Here is a 27,876-nt window from a genome sequence, read left to right as displayed (position 1 = left end):
ATTTAGAATAGCATTGAAAAATTTATTTATTTCTGTATGTCAGTAGAAAAGGTGAAACTCAGACCTTTTATACAGTCACTGCTGTTTGAGATGGTTTGGACATTTTCAGAGGAGAGACAATGACTGTGGGGATGGTAGAGTTGGAGCTAAAAGAAAACATTAAATTTATTAGAATATTAGAATATTTCACAGAGCCAATAAAAAATATTTTTAATGATACACATAATGGTGTAATGACTTGACAGTTGTCTAGGAGTCAATGACATCCTCAACAATCAAGGTAAGCCACAATGAGTTATTGCTAAAGAAGCTGGTCGTTCACTGTATATAATCAAGATTTAAACTAGTCAACTTAAACAGCCTAGATGAAGAGTAAAACTGTACTGAAGAAGGCATCAGTGTTTCAGAAACCATCCAAAAACAATGTCAGAAAAGTCTTCCTACAATTTACCAGGGCTATTCAAGTTGAAACATGTAGATTTGCACATTAATGAAAATATAAATAACTGAAAATAAAACAAATATTCTGTAGAGCAAAAGGCAAATTTACAATACAAAACATAATGGGCAGTTACTGAAAACGGCATGCTTACATCCAAAGAAATGACTAAATGTGCATGTGGTCTCCCTGCATTAAAAACAACATACAAAACCTGATTTTTTTCATTTTTTTTTTTGCAAACAACAGGGGTGATTGCAAACAGGGGTGCGAGAAATTTCTGGGATTTCTTGGGATGCACCTGTGTGTCAGTGGTTTACGATCTATTTATGTTGCTCTTAAACGTTTAATGGCGCCCTCTAGTGTTCACTATACACACATGCAGTCACTCTAACTTATAATTGTACTAATTGCCTAAATATTCCTACAAGTATCCCTATAAGTCATTATTTTTGACATGATAATTTAGCCTTATCTTTAAGGGAACATCTTTGTTTTCCCCTCGTGTTGAAACCCGTTTCTACCTCGCGAACCAGACGTTCATCGCCTTGTTTTCATACGCAACCCGCATAAACTGGACTCTCTGTAAGCTTTACATGCTAATTCATCAAATCCCGTTAGAAAATAAATTTAAAAAAAAGAAAGCCGTTTAGAGCCGTCCACACCAGTTAGTGGCCAGGCTGGTAAACAGGGGTGTGTTTGCGCTGCGCCGACATTGGCTCCCCGCTTGTCAATGTGCAGTCACGTGGTGTCACACAGGCGGCCATGTTTTCTGAAACACAAACAACAAGAGAAAAGCAGCAGCAGCAGCAGCGACTCGGAGCCAGCAGACACACACACTGAGCGACCGTTGGAGGAGAGGGAAAGCAAAAAAAACAAAAAAACCCAACAATAGATTAATAAATAAAAACACGGAGCACGATTTTTTTTTCCTCAGAGTACTATTCTGTCGAATGAATACGTTTACAGTGTTTAAAAAGACCAATGCATACGATATATTGGCTATAGAAGCGCCGTGCAGAGCAGCAGTCTGAAGGTAAGCAGCCGCTTGTTCGTTCCTCTTTGCAGCTAACAGCAGCTAACCCCTCCTCTCGGTGCCTCTGCCATGAGGCCTGCATTTCCACTACGCCGCTTTTACAGCTTTTAACTTGTAGCATTGCTTATTTTGGGGGTTCGCAATGCATTACTGCAAAAATGAACAGCGATATGCCAGCGGAAGGTGGTGTTGGGCAGCTCGGCGGAGCAGGCCGAGGAGTCGGATTCCCAACAGTCCGCCCCCTCCGCCATCATATCTGGTGTCATTTGAACCGACACGCCAAGGCCTTTGCGATCCACCGCATACCTTAGCGAGTTTAGGTGGCCAGTTGAATCTGATGTGCTGCCGAAATTGGATATTTTCGGACGTTTGTTGCTTGAAACCATTACTTTTACTGTCGCTTTGTTTGAATCCACCGTAATTAGCTTCTTATAGGTTGAGTGTAAACGTTAACTTAGCTCGGTAGCTAATGTCAACATGAGTTATTTCGGCGCTAGCCGTCGTTGGGACGCGTTTTACGCCACTGTTTTGTTTTTAAGCCGTCTTAATTGAGTAATATTTGCTAGTAAGATTTATACAGTCAGTTATCAGAGCATAGTTCAGACATTCAAATCATATTCTACCAGTAACGCCTCTGGCTCAGTGACCTTGCTTTGGCTTTATTGTTAAAAACTTTATCGCTGTAGATACGCGCTAACCTCACTGTAGTCACAAATATAATTGTTTTATACCCTTTTGCTTAGTTTTATATGGTAATAAAAGAAGTGACAATGTTTGAAAATAGTGTTACCTGGGCCTCGTATGATAATGTAAGTTATTCAACATTTAAATGAATGGTACCACTTAAAATAGCAATGATATCTGCTTCATTTAATTGGCACAAAAACAAAGTTATGCAGGATTTAACACTTTTTTTTCATATCAATGCAAACTGTTCAATTTGTGATCAATTCTTTGAACTGATTTTGATTGGCAGTGCCTTTTTTGTACATAGAAGTAAGTTTGCTGAGTTTCTAATTGAAAACACAACAAGAATGTTCCCTCAGGTTGGAGATCTCCAATGCTTTGTTTCCAAGCGGTGCGGTTCAATATGTTATTTTATCATCCAGTGTATTCAAGAGAGACCATCAGTTGGATTGTCAATGGGCAGGTGGGATTAAACCCACCTAATGTTGCGTCATGCTAATCAATGGACTGTAGTGTGGCACCAGTATCTCCAGCCTAACCCTACCATTGTCCTATGGGTCTATTATTGAAGGAATGGTGTGGTACGGCTCAGTTATTTGGGCCAGATTTACAGTGGAAACTGAAAAAATAGTCTTCTGAATTGCATCGACCCATATTGTACCGCTTGGTGGAAACTGCCACACATATCAAACAATGTGACAGTTGGTGGTATATAGTGTATATACATTATGAACAAAATTCAAGTGTTTACTATAGTAAGTTTTCTTGTGTTTTCCTGAATTCTCCCATTTTGTTTAGTGATGTTTTGCTTTGCTGGTTCTGATTGGTTGTTCACTCAAGCTGCTGCAGTATTTTCAAGGAATACTCTGAATGAAAAAGACCTGTCTGTGATTTACTGATGGTGTCGTTCATTTACACAAACTTTGTCAAGTTGCAGTGCAGACGCAAAGGAGTGCCAGAACACGTTTTGAGCCATCATACGTAAAACGTAAACGCACTCGCCACACATTCTTTGTTCACAAAGATGGACACACAAACCTCTGAAAGTGTGACTATAACTCGGCTTTGTGGTTGTGCTTTTAGAGGTTTGCGTTGATCACGGGTGAGCTGAGCAAGCGGTGAGACTATGGAAATGCTCTTGACTCATCTTTGCTATCACTGTTGCTGGTGCATCCAAAACCTATTTAAAGTAAATAAACAATACTTAACCTTGCAGGGGGGAAAGGTGGAGCCTCGCGAGCCGCCGTGTTTATAATACTCTGGGGGAAACCCTGGTAGTTAGCACTGTGACAACAAGCAAATCTCACCCATGGTATGAGTTTTTCAACCTTCAACTTGGAACCAGCATAAATCACACACTTTATCTCTGAGTTTTGAGTCAACTATTAGACACAGTTTCAAATTTCCATGCATTTAATGAAAGGTGCTGGTGATTTTGTGCTTTTATGTTTTTTTTTCTTTGTTTGTTTGTTTAGCATCTGACTTCCTCGGGTCCGGAACGTTTTGTTCCAATGTTGACAAGAGTTACTTTTTTCTGTAGTTTATCTTTATTTTGCTGTTATGGAATTTGGTTATGTCTTAAAGTTGCTCAATGATATTTAAAATTTGAACAGCAGTGATAATAGTCTTGCATATATTTATTGAGCCAACTAGTACAACTGGGGATTTAAATACTATGGTCAAAGGTGAGGTTTTACCATTTTTATGATCATTTATGTCCTAAATTCATCCAAAATACCTACTAGCAGTGGAGAGCAACAACAAAAAAACAGTAAATAGTTTCATACATTCTTTTTTAAAAATATAATGGGGACAAATGAAAGCAGAGATTGTTTGAATTGGAAAGGAGCAAACTGATCCAGAGCTAAGAGGTTTTCTAATCAGACACTTGGGAATAAAGTTATGTGATTCTTTCAGCCAGCTAAGATATCCTTATCTTAATACAGGTCAGGCTGTTGAAATGCAAAAAAATAAAAAAATCATTGCCAACCTTGCATTATTTCGGATCAGGTCAATGACGCGACTGAAGTCAGCAAAGCTAAAATGCAGCACAATGTGATCAGTGGAATGGAATTATTTGGAATGAGAAGTAAAACATCCAGGGAATTCTTCACAAAATCAATGGAAAAATGTGTGTTTTGGGAAAATCTCCCAAGACATTTGAAATATTCTGATATTAAAAGGATAAACTTTAAAGTTGCATCATAGTTCTGTTTGCCTAATTTAAGGTCATTACAAGAGTCTAAAAGCATTTTAGCTCCATTTTTAACTCTCTCAATGTCAGTTTGTTTTGGAGGAGTAGGTCAGCTCATTCAGTCCACCCCCTTATTTCTCTGAATGTGAGAAATGTGTATTTAAGATCTCTGTACAGTTTTGACTAAAGTAGAACTGTGATATCTGAAGATGGATATTTTTCAGAAGTTTTATGGAAGAATTGAGCGACTTGTTGGACCAGATGTATGGATCAGTAACAGGCACAGAGCGCCACCTGTAGTCAGACACCAGCAAGGTGGAGGCAGGCTCCTGGTATGGGCTGGTGGTTTTACCTTCTGAGGTTGATATTAACTTCCAAACATGCTGCCAGATTGTAGAACACGCTTTCTTCAAGCAGTGGAACAGGAAGAAGTCTGGATTTTTCAATAAAATAATGATTTTTATCCTGGATGACGCTCCATCACATACATCTAAATACTCTTTTTGCATTAAAGATGAGAAACTTAAAACATGTCCCTCTTCCAAACCTGACCTGAACTCAATTGAAAACTTGTGGGGAGTTTTTTTTAGATGGGCAAAGTGTGTTATTCATTTAGTTGCATAATATTTCTTCACATTAATAGTTGCTCAATAATTGTGCAGAATCTCCTAAGACACACGAACCTCACTTTTACTTTCCAAAACATTCATGCCTGAGGTTTATTAATATGTTGGATTAACCGAGAGCACTATATTTGGGGATTAATAAAAATAACCCTCAAAAGTAAGACTTGCCTAATAATTGTACACACAGTGATAAATACGCACAGATTAGTATTATACTAGTTAATGGTCTATTTTTTGTCTTTGTGGTCTGATCTGCCGATTTAGGTTTGGACTTCTTTCCATCTTTGTTTTGAGGTTTATATCAAATGCAAATCCTCATTTTTTAAACTTTGAGATGTACTAAACATTCACTAGAAAATAAAAAAACTACACTGCAGGTTTGACTTGCAAGATTCCCTAACTTATGTCAGATCAAATTGGAACATCTGATATTTGTTAACTGTATTTGACCTGCTAATGATCAGTTAGCGCAGATCCAGGGAACATTGATCTGTTTTGATCACTGACAGTTATATCGATGTATTAAAATACCTGGTTGGTTAGCTTCCAAAGGAAAAAAAAAAGAGCATTTTGTTGCCCAGTGGTTTGATTTTAAAGGTTGGTTTTCACCGTCTTTAAGCTCCAGCCTGTTTTTAATGTAACCGTACATCTTGCCGATTGGTGACATTACTAGTCACAGTAGGAACATATATTTTCTCTGGCACTTATTGATCCAGCCCTTGTTTATAGTTATTGCTTTAGGCAAAACTTTTATTTGCTCTCTGGAAACTTCTACTTGTACTTTTCTGGGGGAATGTGGTACAAGCACAATCATCCCATAATCACCCCTTTCAGCCACTTTCCAAGTTAATGTTTTTTGAGTTCAGACATCTGCTGAAATGTAATGTGTGGTCGTCCGTATCAACATTTTCCATCAAACACAGACTCAGATGTGTTTAGGTTCACTAAATTAGTTCTTTATGACTTAAAAGGTTTGCTTAACCCACGTCTGCAATCATATTTTACTGAACTTCCTGAAATAAGTGTTACCCAACTATTCCAACAAGGCGCCTCACATTGCACAAGACCCAACAGCAGTAGATGAGGGGGGGGGGAGAAAAGGCACAAAATACTACCAGCATTAGTCACAGCAGCTTTTTACCTGATTCTTCGGTTTTGCTTTATTTTACATATCTTCAGAAGGAAAAACTTTAAATGTTTCTGGCTTTATGTAAGTTGATGCCATGTTATTGTTTAGATATGAGCAACGCTGATAATTTTAAAACTTATTCTTTATTGATTATTGATGGAATGATGGTGCTATTTTCTCAGGGTTGCAGAAGGTCAGCCTTCTGTTATTAACCCAGATAACAGATGTGGGTTGTACATTTTTTTTCAGTGTTACTTAAATATGGGTTGTTGTTGCTTGCTGCGCACTACCGTCCAAACCGATGTCACAACGTGGGTATTTTGTATTTAAAACACTAGATTGTGGATTTAAAGATGGTGATCCACCAGTCAGGGGTGAAGAAGCCACTTCTGTTTTCTTAATGAGCTCAACTGGTGAACAGTAGGTCAAATCTGCATTGAAAAAACCACCATGAAATGAATCAAAACTGATGAAAAGCCTCAGTGTTGTCACTTTCCGTTTGATGCATAAATGGGGGAAGTCTTGTAATCTCTTATCTGTTTGGTACAAAACCATCATCTTGTGACCCAATTTATTTAATTTTGTTTTTATAGTTTTAGGTTGGTTATGTTTAATTGAATCAAAAATGTTTTTTACACAAATGAGTTGAGATGTCACAGCTTTTAAAAAAAGTTTGAATCACAAAAAAACAGACCTTAAAACAAAACTGTAAATCAGTAAAATCTCAATCAGTAATTTTTTTCTCTATAATTTTCTGACTCTATTTTTCTCCTCATTTACCACCATTTTGTCTCAACCAACCTCTATTTCATATCACTAAACACTTATAAAATTAGCCCTTGCATTCTAATTGTGTTAGAGGACGTAAGTGTTTAACTCTCTGACATACAAGTAAGTTTCATATTAGTTTCCTAATCACAGCTTGACCCTGTTGATATTTAACATAAGAATGATTCATACTTGAAATAACCAAAATTGTGAAAGAATGAAATGCAGAAGAGGCAAAATCCCAACTATATATTTGCTGTTGCAGAACTGGAGAGCCCCTACTGCATCCTCGGTCCAGAAAGGAGCGTTAGCACAGATCCTTCCTTCACTGCTCCCAACAAAGTGTTCACATTACTGCTAGTATTTGCAGTCTTTAAGTTTCTGTTGCTGCTTTCTATGCACGAATATGTATATCTTAAAAAACAAATTAAAGTGCAGTTTCACAAACTACCTTTTGAAGAGTTAAATATTTTATGAACTTGGTTGTTTAATTTGGTCGTCTTTGATCGTCAGATATTATTTTCTGGTATTAAAGACAGCAGACACGCCAATTCAAGTGAATCCAAAAAAGTTTTTTGTTGTTGTTTTTCATAAGTTTAATGTTTTCCCTACTTCAATCGTCTCTTTGTACAATTAGAGTTGCTGACCACTCTTTCAGGAAATGGCACACATTTTTTTTTGAGGTTTGTAAGCAACGAAAGGTTATCCAGAACCACTGTTATTGAATTGTAGCTCGGACAGAAAATTTTTAAAATGGCACCATAAAATAAGGAAGTGTGTTGGTGTGTGTGAAGCAGTAAATATACAGTCATCTGGACCACAATCACTGGGCTTTAGTGTTTCAAAAAAAAAAGAGGTGTTAATAAAGTCCTACCTATGCTGGAAAGTTGGGCGCTAAAGCGTCAAAAAACCACAGCGCTGGCATTGAACCTGGCAACGGAAAATACCGAGACGCATTCTTACAAGCCAGTAAAAATGAGGGACCAAAATGTCAACCTGGAGTCCAGCTGAAAGTCCAAACATGTGTTTTGTTTATTTTTCTGCTAAGTTACCCTGAACGTAAACGGGATTCAAGATGAAGGAAAGTAGACGAACCGAATAGCTTAAACATGAGGATGTGATGCTCGGACCCAGTGGCATGACTTATTGAAAATAAGTTGCCTAGATGTTTTTGTTTCCATGACATTTCTCAGGAATTATCCCCCGTCCAGCTGCCTGGCTTAAGCAGCAGCTGGCTCACGGCGCTACTGAAATAGGCCGCTTGCATTTCTGGATGGAAAATCTCCCTTTGCACATGAAAAAACACGGTGCTTTGACCGAGCGGTTGACAAATGCAGTTTTTAATTTGTTCTGTGGAGAAATGCCACGGTGTCTTCCTCTCTGCTCATCTCGCCGTTGCTGGTGGATCACGCTATGTCGGTGCTTCCGAGCGTCCCGGCCGCGCCGGTAATGATAGCATGTCGAGGCTTTTTGCCTCGGAAGAAACTAAAAATAGCAGTTTTCGTCTCATCTGGTGTGAATACGTCCAAGTGTGCATTTTATATCCTGGGATTTTCTTTTTAAATTTCTCCGATCCCGTCTCTGAATCTCTGCTTTTTTTCTTTCCAGGCGTGCAAAGGGAGGAGGACAGGAAATTAAGGAGCTACCTCGAAGGTCTCCGTCAATCCACATTTCAGCTGGAGCGAGAGGAGAGGAGGCGCAGAGGAGGAGAGAAGGCCGACGAGGAGCGCGAGTCGTGCCTGCTTTTGGCAGCTGTTCCAGCAGCCGCTTGTGTTGTTTTTCGGCTGTTCGGGTTTTTTTTTTCTCTATTTTTCCTCCACCTTGCGTTTCCCTTTCTTTTTTTGATGAACCGGTTCATATTTTTAACTTTAATGTGAGATACAACTGCTGTAAAACGAAAGAACGGAAACATTATATCTTCAAGAGAGTTTTATTTTTGTTCCATTGTCGATTTCCGAGGTTCTTTTTGTTTTTTTTTCTTATGTTTTACAACTGTTTTCAGCTGTGAGTAGCAGGAGCTTCCATTCTCCAAACGATCATCAAAAGCCCTTCCTTCCTTAGTTAGGACCTGATAACCTGGTATTCCTCAAGCACCTGAAACTGGCAGCTATTCTCTTGGTCTTTGTGTGTTTGGGGAGTTGTTCTGTGACCACAGCTTAAGCACCACTCAGCCTTCTAGTCACCTAAGCCTAACTAAATCCAGCCAGCTCTAGCCTGGTCCAGCCCAGTCCAGCCTGCTCCGATTATTTGGACAGGGTAAGAAAACCTAAACAACTCATCATTTTCCTGGTTTTATTTGTCCTAGATATGTCTTAAAATGTAAATATTTTCCTCCTCAGATACTCAGTTCTGTGTGGACGTGAGGAATATGACTGCTGAGACTCTAAACTTCGGCCCAGAATGGTAACTACTGGTTCACAGTTCATGTCCATGTTCTCACATCATTACTGTAGGTTTCTCCTTTTTTTTAGTTTACTTCAAGACTTTATTTTTTAATGTTTTTACTCAATTCATCAACATTTCGAAGCACAACAGCTTAAACATCTTGACTGCAAAGGTTGAGGCAGAAGCATTAGGTTTATATTCATGCCAGTCCTACACATGAAAGCGAACCAAACTGCCCCTCATAATCATTTAATTATATATAACCTCCTCCCCACCCAAAAAAATAACATTTTGTTATAAAAATCACTAAGCCAAAACATTGAAAAAAAAAAAAAAACAATTCAAAAGACAAAATAACACTTTAGTTATTTACGGTATGTAAAGTAATGTAAAACGCTTCCTTCCTTCATTTTCTTCTTTTTTTTTGTCTGTCCTGGCTTCATCCATCCATCCTGCTCTTTTTATCCCTTTTTCCACTTTTCTTCTTTCCATCATTTGTTGTCCTACATCCCTCTTTGTCCTTCCTTTCCCATCCTATGTCCTTTCTTGCATCCTCCTTTCCTTCCTCCCTCGTTTCCTCCTTTCACCCTTTCATCATTTCTTCATTTCCTCCCCTCTCTTAGTCCTCCTTCTTTCTTGTATTTTCCTGACTCCATATTTACATGAACAGAATTGTTTTTACCCCTCTTTAATGAGTGAAAAACCCACACTGGCCCCTGAATTAACTTGAAACTGACAAAATAAATTATAAAAATTTACTCAGAATGAATCAATGAAAATCAGACATTGACTTTGAAATGTAGTTCAACAGAATCTGTTTAAAAGACGAACTAAAATGTGTAGAAACCTTTTTCTGCAGCAGTGAACAGGTTTATTTACAGTAACGGTCGATTTTTAGTTAAAATCTTATTTAAGTTAAAATGGAGGTAGGTCTTTGTGTCGCTGCTCTGGCTGTGTGTGTAGCCGTTCTGAGCGGGTCGGTTGGGGTTTGGGTGGGGGTTATCCCTCCATCTCCATCGCTCTGGGACTTCTGTGTGCGTTCCTGACTCCCCGCCAGCCTCGCAGGATATTCCCCTCCTCACACATCTGCATCAGCTCTCCTCGTTTTAATCCAGCGACGGAGCCGGATCAGTGCGCGGCGCTCGCCGCTAACAGCTGCCCAGCCCGAATGTTTACAAGGCTTCTTATGCCTGTTGGCTTTCCAGAACTATTCACATCGTTTGAGGTTGTGCTGCCTGGCAGCGGGTCGGGCGACATGTCTGTCACTGCGGCTGAACTCAAAGTGAAAACGACCCGCCTGCGAGGATTTATGGTTTACTGGAGCAACTATTACAAAGAAGATGATGTTGAGATTAAAATATGTGGAAAGCATTCCAGTCGTTTCCCTTTCATTAGAGTAAACACAAGTGGAGAGCCTGAAGTCACCTGGAAGTGTTTGGAACCGCTCCAGGATTCCCATGCAGCCTGGGAAAGCCTGGAATTTAGTTTACTTCCAAATAAAAGAAGAGTATAGAAAGATATTAGTACCTTCTGTCTTTTCTTTTTTCTCTTCCTTCTGCCTGTTTGTGCATTTCTTCCTTCTCTTCATTTTCTTTTCTTTCTTCTTTCATCTCCTGCCTTCTTTCCCTCCTTTCTTCTTTTCATTTTTATTTTCTCCCTTCTTTCCTTGCTTCCTTCTTCCTTTCATTTCTATTCTTGCTTTCACTTCCTTTCTTCTTTCCTTCTGTCTGATCCTTTCTTTACTGTTCTTCTTTTTTAGAATTTTCTTCCTTTCTTTCATTTCTTTTCTGCTTTCCTTCTATCTTTCTTCCTTTCTTTCATTTCCTTCTGTCTATCTGTCTTCCTTCCACCTTTTTGTGTCAGTCCTTCATTTTGTGTCCTTCCTCCTTTCTTCTGCTGCCCTTTGTCCTTCCTTTTCTTCCTCCTCTCTTTGTGTCATTACCTCTTTCCTCATAATAAACCTGAACAGCTGCAGATAAATCTGGATTTTCTCAATAATAATGTGTAGGAATGCTGCCTCTCCCCTCATGATGCTGGTCGCCTCCATCCAGCCTCTCCTGAAGCTCTCTTTACCTTTTCCATTCCTCTCCACCTCTGAGCCGCATCTGGTTCTGATATGAGCCTGCTAATCAATGCCAGCCTCTGTGCCGGCTGTGAATGGAGCCATTGTTGAGCCCTTGGAAAGCGGCCCACTTGTAATGGCTTATTAAAATGAAATCCTCAGCTTGGAAAGCCGCTATATCTTCAGAGCAGAGCCCAGTGTGTCGCTAGAATCTGACAAATTAGCACAGGATGGATGGATGGGAAAATAAAGACTAAAATAAACGACAGAGGAATACAACTTGTTTCATATCTTTGGCTCGCATTATTATTAGAAAAATGATCTGTGTGTGTTTTTCTTTCTCCAGGCTTCGTGCACTGTCCAGTGGGGGGAGTGTGACGTCTCCCCCTCCTTCCCCCGCCATGCCAAAGTACAAGCTGGCCGAGTATCGCTACGGCCGAGAGGAGATGTTAGCACTTTATATCAAAGACAACAAGGTCAGAACATTGTACATCAGGTCTATGTTTCTTTGAAAAACTGTGCAAGAGACCCAGACACCTACAAACTGCTCTGCAGCATAGAAAGGCTGCTTCTATTTTTATTTTTATTTTTGTGTCTCTGCAGGTCCCAGAGGACATGCAGGATAAGGAGTTTGCTGCTATTTTGCAAGATGAGCCCATGCAGCCTCTGGCACTGGTGCCTCTCACCGAGGAGGAGCAGGTCTGCCTCCTCACACACACACACACACACACTCTCTCTCGCTCACTGATAATCTAATGTTGGCACGTTCCAAACCTTGTTTTATCCACTAGAGCCGCTAATCTACAGAGAGAGTTCACATTTCTGACATTCTTTCGCCTTTCTTCTTCCGCTCTGTCTGCAGAGGAACTTCTCCATGTCCGTGAACAGCGCGGCAGTGCTGAGGCTCATGGGAAAGGGAGTTGGAGGGCCAGCACCCGCCGGAGTCGTCCGTGGACGAGGGGCCGCTCGAGGTGGGCGAGGTGAGGTCAAACCTAAAGCCCGGCTCTTCAAGCTAAGAAGTTTTAGGCCTCACAGCTTTCCGTACTTTATCCAAATTAGGTCTGAACTTACTGAATTTCAGATGTTTTCCAGGTTTTGTGACATTAAAAGGGTTGGGCTTTGGGTGGGGGTTATTCCCACTGGCATTTTTCATGATGGACCAACATGAAATGGTTGTAAAGTAGGAGTAGAAAATGTTTTCCAGCTCAACAAACCATGTTTAGAAGTGACATAATTAGGTAAACTGATTCGATCTGAGTGTAATTTAATCTGCGTAAATGCAGCTGCTTGGTAAAGGCCTTAGAGGCTTGTTAGAGGACATTAGTGGACAAATGAAGGAACTCAGTGAAGACACCAAACTCATGGTGGGAAGCTGGTCAGAATTGATAAGGAAATTGATGCAGCTGGAATAAAACCTGCATCCATCTTCTTTTATGAAAAAGCTTATGTTTTTCTGTATTTTAAAATCTAAAAGCAGTTTCTTTAAAAATAACAAATTTCCTGAAGTAGTATATAAAAATACTAAAAAAAAAAGGTTTAACATATGTGGCTTTAAACAAGTCTCATTCAGCAGGACTGAAGGCAAATATGGCTCTTGTGATTGTAAAGGTTCTGTCACATCTCAATAAAATATGTTGTTTGTAGTTGGAAGATAACAGAAAAAATGAAGCGGTTTTTATGCTTTTTATATTTGTACATTTGTTCGCTTAAATCTTCTTTTCTCACAATGATCCAGTTTTTGCTGAAAGTGTTTTTTATTTCTGTGGTGTTGTTTCATTGTCTACAACTAAATCCAGTGTATATGAAACCTGATTTCTATTATTATAAAGCTTTCTGCATACAGCCTAAAGATGATACTAATCGCATGCAAGAGTTAAGAAATATCCACATCAGTTGACACAGTAAGTTAGACATATTTATAAAATTGTTAAATTATCTTATTAAAGGTATTATTTCATAGTACATGTTGGGTTTTAAGTGTAAATAATTGTCTTAAATTAGTTTTAATATAACCGCACTGAAACATGCAGAAGCCCTGTACCAGATTAGGAATAAAAACGAAGCATCTTAGCTTCAGAGCACTCAGGATAAATCAGCCAAAGCTTCCAACATCAACAGTGTGAAACGCCTGGCTGAAACTACAATAGCCATTATTTGAGAAAAGTAAACCAGTTATTTAAGGCAGCTCCTCAAGTGTTTGTTTCCTCTTTCATCCGCCATCTTGAAGCTGCACGCTTCCTCTCTGCCTGTGTAAATAAACGTCCTTTAGTCTCGCCACACCTGCGTGAAACCTCTGAGCTTCAGGAACTCACCTTCTCCACGCAGCGTAAACACTCGGCCTCTGCTCCAGCGGCGTGTGAGACGAGCTGCTGGTTAAACCACAAACAACCTTCTCAAAGCCGAACTAATGTCAAATGTTTGGTTTGGCTCCGTTTGAGAGTTTATTTCATACCAAAAGGATTAAAATCTGTTGAGGGGGAGACAAAGAGCAACAATGTATGGTAACTGCTTTCAGAACACCAATTATTTACGCTAACCAGACGAACCGAATTGAGTTTGCTTTAACCGATCCAAGGATTTAAAATAACAAAGTCTCACTGTTTATATAAGGAAATATTTGTGGCTTTGCAGCGACAGACAAAGCTAAGTTCATTCTTAAAGACTAAATGGTTCTGAGGAACAGGGAGGGAGAAATTCCATGTCATCTTCATTTTTGGGCAGAAAAATATCGAAAATAAACTCCCACATGTACTTAAGATGAGTTTTAAGTACAGAGATGAGTCATCTGTATGTTTTTTTTTTCTCTGTCAGCCTGGGAAATTCACAAAAGGAAAGCCAAGCTATTTAAGATTTAAAAAAAATAGATGTATAGTTTGTCAGATTAAAATGTCTTAAGTTGATTTACAAAATGTAAGTTACCTTTAAATACTTTACTCAAATGTCTTAAATCTCTCTAGCTGGCTAGCTTTTCCATTTAATGTAAATTTATCACTGACACTACTACTATGTAAAATGTGCAGTTACCTTTTGTACATTTCTGTTGCTCTGCAGGGTTTAAATTTCCTTGTTAATGGTCTTAAAAGATCTTAAAGTTAAATTTGTGTTGTTGAAATCTGCAGAAACCCTCTGTGGTATTTCAGTGTGGTCACAAAGAGATGAACCACATTTTCATCTTTTATGTCTCTACCACCTTGTGAGGAAGGCATCATTTGCTTCCAGAGCGAAATGCAGAGCTCTTAAAATATCAAGCTATCACATTTTGACCCAAACAGCTTGTTTGCATCCAGAGCTTTAATCTGAGCCAGAGCGACTTCGTTTTGTTCCAACCCCGACTGTTTTTCATGTGTGCTGTTGTGTTTCCGTCCGGCCGGTAACCGTACTGCTGTTTGTTATGAAACGCAGGCCGAGGCCGCGGCGAAGGGGGATTCTACCAAAGAAGTATTGAGGACACCGAGGTGGGATTTGGTCGCAACGTCCGAGAGATTCACCGCAGCCAGAGCTGGGACGACCGGTAAGAGGAAACTGGAAATAGTTAAAATAAAGCTTTTTTTTGTCCTTGGAATGTCTTGGCTCATGTGGTTATCTCACATTCACAGGGATAATTTCCCATCTACCTTTACTGAAATTATATATTTCCTTCGCTCATGAGTACAAAAGAGTCAGGTTGCTGCTTTGATCCAAATGTTCTCCTCCGGCATAAAAAGCGAATAATGTTGTGGCCTTTATCTCCTGTTTGCTCCATAACCGGTGCAATTTTCCTCCCATTTCCCGCCTTTCCTCAGGGGCGAGCGACGGTTTGAGAAGCCGCTGCGGCGGGAGGTGGGGCGGCCCAGTTTCGAAGAAAGCAGCGGTCCCGTGGGTCCCGTGAGGAAGGAGTACACAAGGGCTGACAGCGACAACTGGCGCACGCTCCGTGAGGAGCAGGAAGAGGACGAGGGCGAGCCGGGAACCAACTGGAGGCTGTCTGGATCCCGCAGGGACGGTGGGGAGACATTCAGTGAAACCTCAACGTTTTATTAGGAGGGGAAAAAAAATTAAACTGCAGTTTTTGCTTTCAGACACAAATGAAAGAAGCTTTATTGACCAAAAAACTTTAGATTATTGTGTTGCCATAGTAACTGATTTCTGGTACAGTTAATTGATACAAAAGCCTAAGAAGTGTAAGCACTCTTTTATGTATTTTAATGCATATATTTATTAGAATCATCACCTAATGCACAAAAATTTTAAACTCTTTTTTTAATAAGAACTGATAAGAGCAGGCTGATTAAACATACGCGCTGTGAGTGCTTTTATTTATTTATTTATAAGTTAACTTGATGTGCCTACAGTGAATATTTTTTGTTTGTTTTGCTGCGTGGCAGGCCTGCACATTAAGGAGTCTATACTGACACCTAGAGGTCGTAAAGAGATTTTCACAGGACAAGTTGAAAACCGTTACATTTAGGAGTTTTCAAGTATTGAAATTAAAGTCAGTGTTTTCCAGATACAAATGAACAACCAAAACAGTTTGGTACCAGGATGGAAAAATATATATTTTAAAAATGTGTATATATTTAAGTATTTTCCAGATCTGGTTTAGTCAAGGATTGTCAACATGCAAGATTCTGTTCAGTTATTTTAAAAAATGAAATTTTGGAAAAGTTGGGAGTTTTAAGCAGGAAATTGCTTGTGCAGCCACAGACAGTCATAGACATTTACTTGCATCATGTAGAGCGTTGCCATGACAGCATTTTCAGGAAGTGGCACTTCTTTAGTACTGACAAGTTGACTCCTGCACCTGTAGACGTTTCTAGGCTAAATGCATCTCAGACACTCGTCTCAGATTTAAATTCTGAACTAAACTACCGTTTCTTATTACCGCATCAGACTAATCGTACAGTTTTGTGGTTTCTCAGATGGTGGTCCTCGCTCAGCGGGCTGGCGGGACCACAGCGGTCCAGGTGAAGGTCGGCGAAGAAAGTTTGATTTCGACTTCCGGGACTCGGAGGGTCACGGCGCTGGCCGCCGTCGCGCAGGAAGCGAGGGATTGGAGGACGACCGGGACGGCCTGCCGGAGTGGTGCACGGATGAGGAGGACGGAGAGATGGGGACGTTCGACTCCTCCGGAGCGTTCATGCCCTTAAAGGTACGTGTAGGGGGGAGAAAAAAGACTTTCTTGATTCAACTACTCAAGTTTTTCAAACCTGGAAGTTTTTTTTCAGTGATGTTGAATCAATGCTTTGCTGGCCTTTACAAGGTAATTTGTAAAGGTCGGCAGTGCTGCTTTTAATGCCACCCACTCGGGATGAAATTATGAAATGAGAATGAAAAGCTTCTTGTGACATTTCATGATTCATTCAGAGAGTCTTCTACAGGGACAAATCTTCAGATAGAAGTGTCTCTTCATTTAAAACAAACCTACTTCAGATCTGTAATAATACAGGTCCTCTCCTCAAGTATTTCTAATTCTTTTGGTAGGAGGAGGTTTTGATTGATTGTGCTGTTGCTGTGCAAATGTTCCCCTAGTGAATCATGCGACTGCAATTTCCGAAGCCAGTTTTAAAAAAATCTCAGCCTGTTTTTATTTTCCTTGCAAAGCTACAACACTCTGTGCACATTTTTTTATTAATCCAATAAATCTGGGTTTTCTCCTTGACATTTTTTACTTTTTACAACACTAACCTCCTTCCCGTATCACGTGACGTGTGCTGTGCCCAGACAGAGAGCAGCCGAAACACAAGTCGTAAAATTTTATGACGTTCAAATTATGGGTGCACCAATTGCATCCTGACCTGCCAATTCCGATTTTGGTTGATGTGGATCTTTTTTTTTTTTTTCTTAAAGTTTCTGAGTTGGCAACAGAGGAGTGACTATTGTTAACTGTCAGTAAAAACCTTCTCACAGCAAAGCAAAAGAGGACAGTAACTTTTGCAGAGGCGGATGAGATCGGCTTCACATTTAAGCATCAGTTGATCACTGATCTCCCAAAATTAAGAAAATCTGCACCAATTTATCGTCGCACCCTGAGTTAAATTTAACCTTTTGAATTTTTGAAACAAACAACTTTTTCTGTTTTCACAGATTGCAAATACGTAAATATGAACAAGTTGCATCAACATGAAGAGTAAACATGCTAGCCTTAACCAATCATAAAGGCAGCAGAACCAAGACACGAGTTTATTGGTTCTGTCCAGAAAAACCGTAACATTTGAAAAGCTGTTTGTTCTCTGAAGTGAGTTCAGTGATTTTAGTGTACTTTAACGCTGTTATGCTGTCATTTTAATGTATTGAAGTCGGAATATTTTGCAAAACGGTTTTTGTTAAAGACACTGATTGGGCCGTCTCCAATATTTAGATCTGTGAGGCTGAGATTTGTTGTTAAAGTTTGTGACCTACTTAGTATTTTTTTCTCTTATTCCATTAGAAGGGTGGTAAGGAGACAATCCTGGAGGAAGATTTGGACTTTAAGGGCATCGAGGACGAGGATGAGGACGACGGCTTCCTTGATGCAGAGAGGAACAATGGAGACGGAGATAAAGACAAGGGTGAGCAAAAATAAAACAGAATGCCTCATAACCCAGAGAGAGAAAAAAAAAACAGGAATCCTTATTCAAACTCTTTTCTTTTTGCTCATTTAGAGATTAAAGACCTCCTTCCTGCTGCAGGGGAAGAAAAGATGAAGCCAGCACCACCCTCCTCTTCCTCCTCCTCCCCCCCAGCCCACTGTGCCCCGCCATCACTGGAGCTCCAACCAGGAAGTGCTGGTCAGTTGATGGAGAACTCTCAGATGAACAACAGCCACTCTGTCAAGGCCGGCAGCGCCTCTGCTGATGGTGGGTTTCCAAAGACAGAAACTTCTAGATGTTTTTTATTGTTATTATTATTATTATTATTATTATTATTAGTTTGTTTAATCTGAAGTAACTTCTACTTGAATTTAATCTGAAACCAGATGTTTTTATTAAGTTTCCAAACAAAGGACAGGTTCTGATTTGTGTCTCTGGTCCAACATATTTTTGTCGTCGAGGATTTGGTATATTTTTATCCCCGGTCATCTAACTGTTTATTGTTTTTGCTGGATGGGCCCCGGAGCCGGCAGGCGGCTCTGCTGCTCATCAGACAAGCTAAAAATAGCCGCCATTGTTGAACTGCTTGTTGTTTTTCTGTGTCAGACCTGGCCTCGGTGGGGGGCTCCAAGTCCCAGCTCAGCCCCAGCGTCGCCATCGGCAATGCCTCCACCTCCTCCAACCTACCTCCCCCACCCTCCTCCTCTGCTGCTCCGCTCCTCCCTCCTTCTGGAGGAGACCCCGAGGACGATGAAGGCCTGAAACACTTGCAACAGGTTTGGATACTAAAATAAATAATTTGAGTATTTCCAGCATTGACGTTGCAGCCAGCCTGACAGGTGTGTGCAGTTTGACTGTGGGCACTGAGAGCCGGGCTGTTTGTGTAAACAGGAGGGTCCTTGTTGTTGCTTCCAGCTTCAGAAGGAACACACAGTCCCACACATCGGCAGCGTCAGGAATGCGTTTAAAAAGAGTGAAATGAAAACAACCCGGCTCCATTCCCAGACTGTTTGGAAGCTGTTTTGGTTTAAGAGCCCAGTCGTCTCAAAGCTTCTAGAAATGTGTAGATCATCTATTTAAAGTAAAAAGTATAGAAAATGCAAATAAGAAGAAGCAAGACTGTTTCTTTCTGACTTGATCTGTCATGTAGTTCCTCTAATCATTCCTTTTTTCTGTCCTTTTCTATCCTGGCTTTGTTTTTCTTAAATTTTTTGTTCTTCCTTCTTTTCTTCCTTTGTCCTTGTGTCCTCTCATGTCTTTATTTTTGTCTACCCTGGCTTTGTATCCTTCTTTCTTTTTTCTTCTTCCTTGTCTTATGTTCCTTTCTTCCTTGCACCTTTGCTTTTCTGTCCATCCTTCCTTATTTCCTTTCTTCCTTCCGTTCTCTTTGTCATTGTTTGTTTCCTTCCATTTATTTATTTTTATCTACTCAAGCTTTGTCTTTACTTCCTTTCTGTTCCTTCCTTGAGTCCTACTTCCTTTCTCGCGCCCTCCTTATGTCCATCCACCTTTACATCCCACAGTAATGTTGTCATATTTAATCCATCTCTGTGCAGCATGTTGCTCCTGATATTTATCAACTTCAGATTTTATGTCAGAATTGTGGTTGATTAACCTGTTTTAAATTCGCAAGGTTTTAATTTAGTTAGTGGAATTACTGACAAAGTTATTGGTTATGGTTTTGTTAATGATTGGGTAACATTTAACTTTTACTGATAAAACTATTTTAAAAACACTACAATTAATTTTCTAATTGACAGGGCCCCCATTTTTGTTCTATTTTTATAAGAAAAATAAAATTATTTCGGACTGTTTCAGTCAGAAATAGTCTTGACTGACTATTTCTGTCAGTCAAGAGTCTTTGGAATTGTCCTAACATTTCCCCCTATACGGCGCCCCTGCCAAGACAACAAGATATCTTAATGGATACACTTTGTTTAAAATTAATTTTAGCTCCACAGTTGTTTGAATTTTGAGGTGACTTTACTATGCTTTTAAATTTTAACCACCATGAAGCAATCTTAGATTATTTTCTTTTAGTTTGTTCTGGACAATACTTCGGTGGGCAGCAATCATCCTCCTGAGATTACTGCTGCCTCATAAAGTCTAAAAGTGGTTTGTTATAAAAGATTTCCTCTATTCAGCTAGAATATTAAAAGCAGGTTAAAAAGCTGCAACATTTCAGCAGTAGTATATGCCATTTTCATAAAGAGTGATTTTTGTACCTAATTACACAGAGCTGTTGGAAATAGAAAGGTCTGGAAGATTGGTTTGAGGGTTGCCCGGTGGAAGCGAATATTAAGTACTGGCCATGTTCTGACCTTTGTGCAGGAGGCAGAGAAGATGGTGGCGTCGCTGCAGGACACGTCCATGGAGGAGGAATGCTTCACGCATTCTCTGCAGCAGCAGGAGAGCCGGAACACAGCGGCTGCTCTGCCGCTGTCTCACGAAGCCGCCATGAAGTGGTTCTACAAAGACCCGCAGGGAGAGATCCAGGGTATGGTTTCATCACTGCGACCTGTGAACATTACTAACCAACCCGGAGCTTAACCTGCGGGTTTCCTCTGCTCTGCAGGGCCGTTCACCACGGTGGAGATGTGCGAGTGGTTCCAGGCCGGCTACTTCACCATGACGCTGCTGGTGAAGCGGGGCTGCGACGAGGGCTTCCAGCCCCTGGGGGACGTCATCAAGATGTGGGGCCGCGTGCCCTTTGCCCCCGGGCCCTCGCCGCCGCCGCTGCTGGTGAGGCAGCTCCCGCCAACGCAGCGCTCGCAGACCAGCCGGGGGTCCTCTGGGACGGTGGGTTCCACCTCAGACTGCAGGGTTTCTTTCCTCTTCAGCTTAGAAACAGAGCAGGACGTTTTTCTCACCAGCTTCGTGTTTAACTGCAGCTAGTCATCCTGATGCTGGGCAGTAAAATTATTTTGATTCTCTGATTTTTTTATTTTTGAAGATTAAATTCTGGGAAAATCTATATCTTTTCCCCCACCAATGCACTCTTTAGGTTTTCAAAGTTCAGAGTGATTTCAGCACACTCAGGCCGGCCATCTTGTTTAACAAGCGCGTTTTACAGCTTCTATTTATTTGGACTTTGAATTCAGATCAGCTCTACTACAGAATACAGGCAATAAGTTTTATTTTCTTACTTTATTTTCTTATTTACTCATCAGAATATTGTTGTAATTATACCAGAATTAAGTCTCACTTTGACAAAAAAAAAAAAACCAACACAAAAAAAGTACAAAACATTAAAAAGAGGAATGTTATTCATCATGTGAAGTTTGGTATACGTTTTTCTGATAATAGTTTAATACTGATGTGTTAAAGGATTAAGTATTTGTATTCGGTATTATCAGTAACAGTAATTTGAACTGATTGTGTAAATGAGTCTGTTTTGAAGAAAGCTCTGCACAAACTGAGCTGGAAATGTCAGATGATAAATAACTGTAGATGTTTTTTTTCTCATCGAAATTTTCTTAAAATTTAAAGATGTTTTGCAAATTGCATCTTTTTTCTGCTAATATTATGACTATATTCTGGTAATTAAACAAAAATTCTCATAGTTGGGCCCTAAAACTCTGCCATACAACTCCCAGAGGGGAAGATTTGAATAAAAGCCACTTTTTGAAAATATTTTCATTAATTTCTTTTTTTAGAAAAGAAAGTGAAGAAAAAAAAAACTTCCAGCCTTACCCTAATGCTAAACTGTAGGATCTTTTATGGTGGCATTTGTTTCATTTTTTGTGTGATGAAGCTGAAGATGCGTCGTCATGACAGCTGAGTTTCCATGTTGGATCTTTCAGGGGAACCTGGACCAGGAGCGGCTAAAGAAGCAACAGGAGCTGGCGACGGCAGCTCTCTATCAGCAGCTCCAGCAGCAGCAGCTATTCCAGCTCATTAACAGGTTTCCTCTCAGTTTCCCTTTGGAATAAATCAAGTTTTATTGATTGAATTGCATGTTTAATGCTGCCGATTACTGAGCCATATGGACCTGTTTGTGTGTTGCAGGTGCAGTGAGCAGGGTATGATGCCTTCGATGAACCGGTCGATGTCAGTGCCAGATACAGGGCCCTTGTGGGACATGCATACCTCAGCTTCACAGTCGTCAGGTACAGTTGGGACCCTTTGCTTTACGATGCAAACAAAACATCGGATAAAAATATACATAACTGCTTTTATTCCCACGCAGGCGGTGAAGCCAGTCTTTGGGACTTAACAATGAATCCTAATACTCAGGGTCCAACTCTTGAACAGCTTCAGAAGGTCAGTTCCACTCAAACTGTGCTGTGATTGTGTTGGTGTTGACATACAGAGAGTGGCTGTTGTCGTATCGCCCAGCCATAGTTTTTGTCCAGACATGTTAAAATGTTTCTCTTTATTTTGACGTTTGCCCGTCAGCTCCAGGAGAGGCGAGACGCCGAACTCAGGGCGAAGCGCGAGGAGGAGGAGCAGCGCAAGAGGAGGGAGGAGAAGAGGAGGCAGCAGCAGGAGGAGCAGAAACGGAGGGAGGAGGAGGAGCTCTACAGACGCAAGCAGGTGAGAAAGAACAGCTTTAAAAATAACAAAGGTGGCGAAATACAGTCTGATCTCATGTAACATAGCTACAGCTCAGCAACTAACTAAGCAAGAACTATTTTAATAAAACAAAGTAATCAGAATTTTTTTTTTTTGTGTTAAATGAAAGGCAACCAGTTTGCTTATTATTTTGGGCTCGATTGAAGAAAACTGAAAAAATATTTTGTAATTTCTCAGCAGTAAAAACAGAATCTAGGTCAGTCTCCATTTGGAAACACTTGTTGTGTTTAGCCAAGTTTAAAGACCGCAATTACAACAGGGTGTTCTTTAGAGTCAATGACTAGTTGCCACGACAACAGAATAACAGAAAGGATGGTCACTTTCTGCTGCATCTAACATTTTTTTAGTAGATTTGATTTTAATTTAAAACTTTTTTTTCTAATTTATTTAATTTTTGTAGTCAGTGGGTCACATAAAATCAGTCCAATGGTTACAAATGGCCTCCTGTCCCTACTTTGAACAGCCTTGCTTTACATGGAAGCTACTTTTTAAAATTCCTTCAACATTGACGCATTCCTCAGTTGTAAATTTTTTTTTAAAAATCACACAGATCAACTTACTGGAGCTTATAAATTCTCATTTTAGAGAACTTATTTATCATTTATGTAGATTATAAATTTAGTTCATATTTAAAAGTCTTGAATTTGTCTTGCAGTAACACTGATTAAATTAAACTATTTCTCAGTTTAAAAACATTATATAATAAAATAGCAGTTCTGCTGTTTAAAAACAGTAAAAAAAAAATGTTTTGTGTGTTTTCTGCTGGTAGCGTCAGCAGCAGGAACTGCTCATGAAGCTGCTGCAGCAGCAGTCGCCCCAGCAGCAGGGATCTGCAATGGGGGGCTCAGGGTGGAGCAGTGCGCCCTCTTCTGGCCTCTCTAAGGCAGGGAAGTCTCTGACCATGCTGGAGATGCAGGAGGCTGAGCGCATCTTAAAGCAGCAGCAGCAGCGAGTGCAGCAGCAGAGAGTGAGTACCTTTTTTGGCATGAATGTGGGACGTTGTTGGAAACAGAACACACACCGACACATCTTGTTTAATATTCGCCTCGCAGCATCCAGGGCTGTCCATGGGGAGTTCCTCCATGGGTGGGCAGTGGGCCGACGGCGTGGGCATGTGGGGCGGTCTGGAGGGAAAGGGAGGAAGCGGCAGCTCCTCCAGCAGCATGGGGATGTGGGATGAGGCGGTGAAGAACCAGGCCGGCCTGCGGGGGAACACCAACAACAACCTGGGCCTGAAGAACAGCCGCAGCAGCCCCTCTCTGACGTACGCCACACTAAACAGTCCACTCGGCACCAAATGAAACCCACTCATCCACTTCTTCATCACAGATCCTTTTGTTTTCTCTCATTGCGATCAGTACATGATGCGCCTTTTGTTTTCTCTCATAGCGACCAGTACATGATGCGTCGTAAGAGAACGGAGGACGAGGAGAAGCTGCTGAAGCTGCTGCAGGGCATGAAGCCTCAGGACGGCTTCACCACCTGGTGTGAACAGATGCTGCACGCTCTCAACACCTCTGCCAACAACTCCTCTTCCTCTCTGGATGGTAGGAACGCCACCATTTTACCCATTAAGCTTTGCCAAGAGGCGGGGAGAGTTCAACCTAAATTTAGTTCAGCGCATTGAAGACATCATTATTATCTACACTGTTGCTGCTATTGATTGCAGCCCTGCAATCTTGCATTTCAGGTTATTTTCTTAGCCCGGCTCTGACATTTTGTGGATGTAGAGTCATCTGCCAAAAATGAATGATGTGAACATTTAAAAGTTTGAAAGAAACTGAGCTGAAGAAAAGTGATAACTTTACATATAGGGCTGCAACTAACGACTATTTTAGTAATCTATTAATTCCTCAATTATTCTGACAATCGGAAATACATTAAAAGATGGAAATAAACACATAATCCAATTCCTTTTATAAATCAGAAAATAAACATTTTATTGTCTAAACTCCAATAACATCATTCCATTAGTGAATGTGATCCATAGGAGGAAATCAAGACATCTGCAATCTGTAGCTTGGAGGTGTAACAATCCGGCACTCTACTCTGTTTTATACAGTCAGAGTTGATGGCTATGAATGTCTGAAACAAAAACAGTTTGACTGCAGAATAGACTGGTTCTGCTGCCTCTAGTAACCATGGTAACCTTGTGTGTCTGTTCAGTCGCCACCATCGTGGCGTACCTGAAGGAGGTGGAGTCTCCCTATGCAGTGCTGGATTTCATCCGGTCCTACCTTGGGGACACAGTGGAAGCCAAAGAGTTCGCCAAACAGTTTCTGGAGCGACGTGCCAAACAGAAAGCCAACCAACAGAGACAGCAGCAACAGGTACGCCTCTCCTCGGCCCCGAACTGCTTTTATAAACGATGCATTTCAGAAATATGATGCACAATAAAGGGAGATATCATGGTTTTGTTTTGTTTTTTTCACAATAAGCTTGTTGAGGTAGAAATATTAGATTTTATTTCTAGTAGCTGGACAGAGGAACACATATTTTAATAATATCCAGTCTTGCATGTAAAAATATGTTGTTGATGTATATCTTCTGCATTAATTTTGATAATTGATGATTTTCACAAAGGTGTGAAGGTGTGATATATGAAAGGATAATGTCTAGGTTAAAAAATCTATTCTAATTATTTTCTTGGATATAGTAATTTATCATGTTGTTGTATTGAATTTATCAAAGCTTGTAATTAAATGTTTTATGTCCTTTCTGGTTGTTCGTTTTCCAGCTATCAAAAGAAGTGGGTGGGTTGAACATGAACTTCCCTCTGCAGGTAAATACAATTAAACCTGCCTTCTTTATTTCTACGTGCTCACAGTAATAGATGTTAATGACTCAGTGGTTTGGTGGAATCTTTTATTGCCGAGTTTTCTCAAGGCTGCTGCATATTTAACTGATATCGCTCATCAACAAACAAAAACACAAAGGTCACATCAGATACTTTAGTTTTTAAAGAAACATCAGTAAATGAAGGTTATTAGAAAGACAAAAATGTTCTTTTAGAAATATATATAAATATATATATTATTTGATACAAATGAGTTGTTCTAACTGATAAGAGGTGAGGTCATGTGGGTAACGTCTGTTTTTTGTTTCACTTTAAGGACTCAATGCGAGGAATGAATCCAAGCACTCTGCAGTCCATGTTTCAGGCCAACCACATGGGCAAAGCTGGTCTCTATGACAACCAGGGAGGAAAGATGAAGAAGAAGCCACCCATGATGCTGCACTCTGATCCCAGCATCTTAGGTAAGCGACACCAGCCACTTTGATTTGATTCAGACTGAATTGGGCATGGGCTGAATTTTAACTGGATGAGAAATTTGTTTGATTGTGCTGCAGTGACAGTTTGAGATAAACTCAAACATTTTGTTTCCATAAATGTAAAGTTGGAAAAAAAAATTCTATCACTTTAATGAAGAATTACATGATAGTATGCTAATTTAATAATTTCAAAGTTGATTCTTGCTCAAAAGGCTGCACACAAGTGGGATTTGTTTATTTTACACACCCACACACACTTGTGTTTTCTCTCCCTGCAACACCGGGAGCATTAACACAAAGACCAGCAGCCTGTTACAAAACCCAAGCATATTTTTCTAACACATGTAAACAGAGGCTTGAAAATGTCGCACAAAGGGCAGCAATTTTTTCTATTTATATTCACTTCTGCCTTCTCTGTGCAACAGGACTAGATTTTGCATCTTAATATGTGTAATATTTCCATCTGCCTAGAGAGGTTTGTGGTTCTTTATGATTACCACAGGAAATCCAGTTGATTTTTTACTGCCTTTAAAGATTAAAACATAGAGAATTAACCAACAGATAAAAAGAAGATTACTCTAAGAAACGGTTCTACATGTTGTCTTTGTTAATATATAAGCATATTAGCCTCATGAAGTCAGAAGGTTTTTTTTATTTCATTTTATGTTCTTTTTGGTGCATGGGTGACATCACTATTGCATCTCCTTTAAAAACTAATCAATTCAGTCAAAATTCATCAAAAAGTATTTTATTTTTTTTTATTTCTGACTATACTGGATCCCTATTAGCCCATTTGTGGTTTAGTATTTGCAGACTTTTTATGTTAAGCAACATGAGAATTTGAAACATGTAGGTCCATTGCTTCTTGACACACTATTGCGAAACAGCCAATCCAGGAGCACCATGTGTTTTCCTTGGCTCTGATTGGCTGAAAACACAAGTGGGTGTGGGTGTGAGATGGAGATGAGGAAGACTGTGGATGTTAGCTTCCGCAGTAAAAACAAGATGATTTTCAGTGTTAATGCATTTTAGTGTATATTTGGTGTTAAGCTACTAAAATAGGCAGTTATAAGCCTTTTTAGAGGTCTCACGTTTTTACAAAATGTAGCTATTAGCAAAATAAATACTGAAATAATTAGGAATTGAACATACAGAAACTTGACGTTTTTATTTAATGAAATTTACACCTACTAAGTTAACATCTGTTTAGAATTGTGGATACATAGTTTTGTTTTTATTGTGATGTGTGCAAATGTCATTATTTACTCATTGTATTGTGACATTTTTGTCAGTTAAAGTGAGCAGGGAAGCCTGAACTTTAACTTCCTGGTTATGATGAGTAGAAAATGAATCCAATGCGTAATAAAATCAGTCCATGCCCAAATTCAATGCAAAAAAGTGTCAAAATTAAGCAATGTAGAACGATAAATGTCAGGTGTGCGTTCATTTTGTAGAAACTGTGTGATCTAAGCGTTGCGTTGTGTGTGTCCCTCCTGCAGGGTACTCATTCCACAACACAGGCGAATGTCTGAGCATGAATGAGATGGAGATGGTGGAGGATTACTGATGTGACGCAGCGCAGCAGCAATAGCTACCTGAGGCCTTTTCTGTCTTTTAATCAGACAAACCTGATGACGAATGTGCACTGCTGGGGAACCGGGGTAGGGAAGGGTGGGGGGAATCGGTTTGGGTCGGGTTCTGGAAGGTAAGGGAGCAAAGCATGAGAGACGGTGAAGGGTTAATCCCTTTATCTCGCTCTTGTTATTTAAAAAAAGAAAAACAGGGCTCCCTGCTGCACCAGTTGATCACTAGAGCAGGGGAGAGGGGGGGGTGAGCCGGGGGGAGGTGAGGAGGGGGTTTCCTCTGGCACTCAAAAGTTTTAAGCACCTTATTCTGAACTAATGCACTTTATTGAGATGGGATTTGACTAGTTGTTTAATTTCATGTGTACATTTGTGTTTGAAATCGATGCGCGTCCGACGATGCGTTTTCGCACACATCGCCGGCGCGCATCTGAACTGGAAGGGGTGGGGGGGGGGAGTCGACGGGACGAAGTTAGGTTTAGAAAAGTCAGGGGGACCTTTTTTAGTTTGAACCGTATCAGAAAGCAAATCCTTTCTCAAAAGACAAACACTGTTGATATTTCTCTTGTTG

At 40.2% G+C, this 27,876-nt stretch overlaps 1 protein-coding gene across 1 annotated transcript; it reads left to right on the top strand.

Annotated features, from left to right (window-relative positions):
- Positions 1 to 1,305: 1,305 nt before the first annotated feature.
- Positions 1,306 to 27,558, top strand: gigyf1 (GRB10 interacting GYF protein 1). Its single transcript, XM_023345967.1, has 25 exons — positions 1,306 to 1,475; positions 8,488 to 9,135; positions 9,219 to 9,282; positions 11,673 to 11,802; positions 11,930 to 12,025; positions 12,189 to 12,306; positions 14,729 to 14,837; positions 15,109 to 15,308; positions 16,225 to 16,454; positions 17,733 to 17,853; positions 17,947 to 18,141; positions 18,481 to 18,650; positions 20,206 to 20,371; positions 20,450 to 20,673; positions 21,678 to 21,778; positions 21,883 to 21,983; positions 22,064 to 22,137; positions 22,273 to 22,410; positions 23,219 to 23,416; positions 23,502 to 23,713; positions 23,839 to 23,996; positions 24,616 to 24,779; positions 25,187 to 25,231; positions 25,563 to 25,707; positions 27,222 to 27,558. Exons 3-25 carry the CDS (start codon positions 9,248 to 9,250, stop codon positions 27,287 to 27,289), a joined length of 3,198 nt encoding a protein of 1,065 aa, XP_023201735.1. The 5' UTR covers positions 1,306 to 1,475; positions 8,488 to 9,135; positions 9,219 to 9,247; the 3' UTR covers positions 27,290 to 27,558.
- Positions 27,559 to 27,876: the final 318 nt, after the last annotated feature.

The sequence above is a fragment of the Xiphophorus maculatus genome, chromosome 14, assembly GCF_002775205.1.
Source record: "Xiphophorus maculatus strain JP 163 A chromosome 14, X_maculatus-5.0-male, whole genome shotgun sequence".
In the NCBI taxonomy this organism is placed as follows: domain Eukaryota; kingdom Metazoa; phylum Chordata; class Actinopteri; order Cyprinodontiformes; family Poeciliidae; genus Xiphophorus; species Xiphophorus maculatus.
Note: the sequence above shows the minus strand (reverse complement) of the source record. Positions and strands in the feature narration are given on the sequence as shown.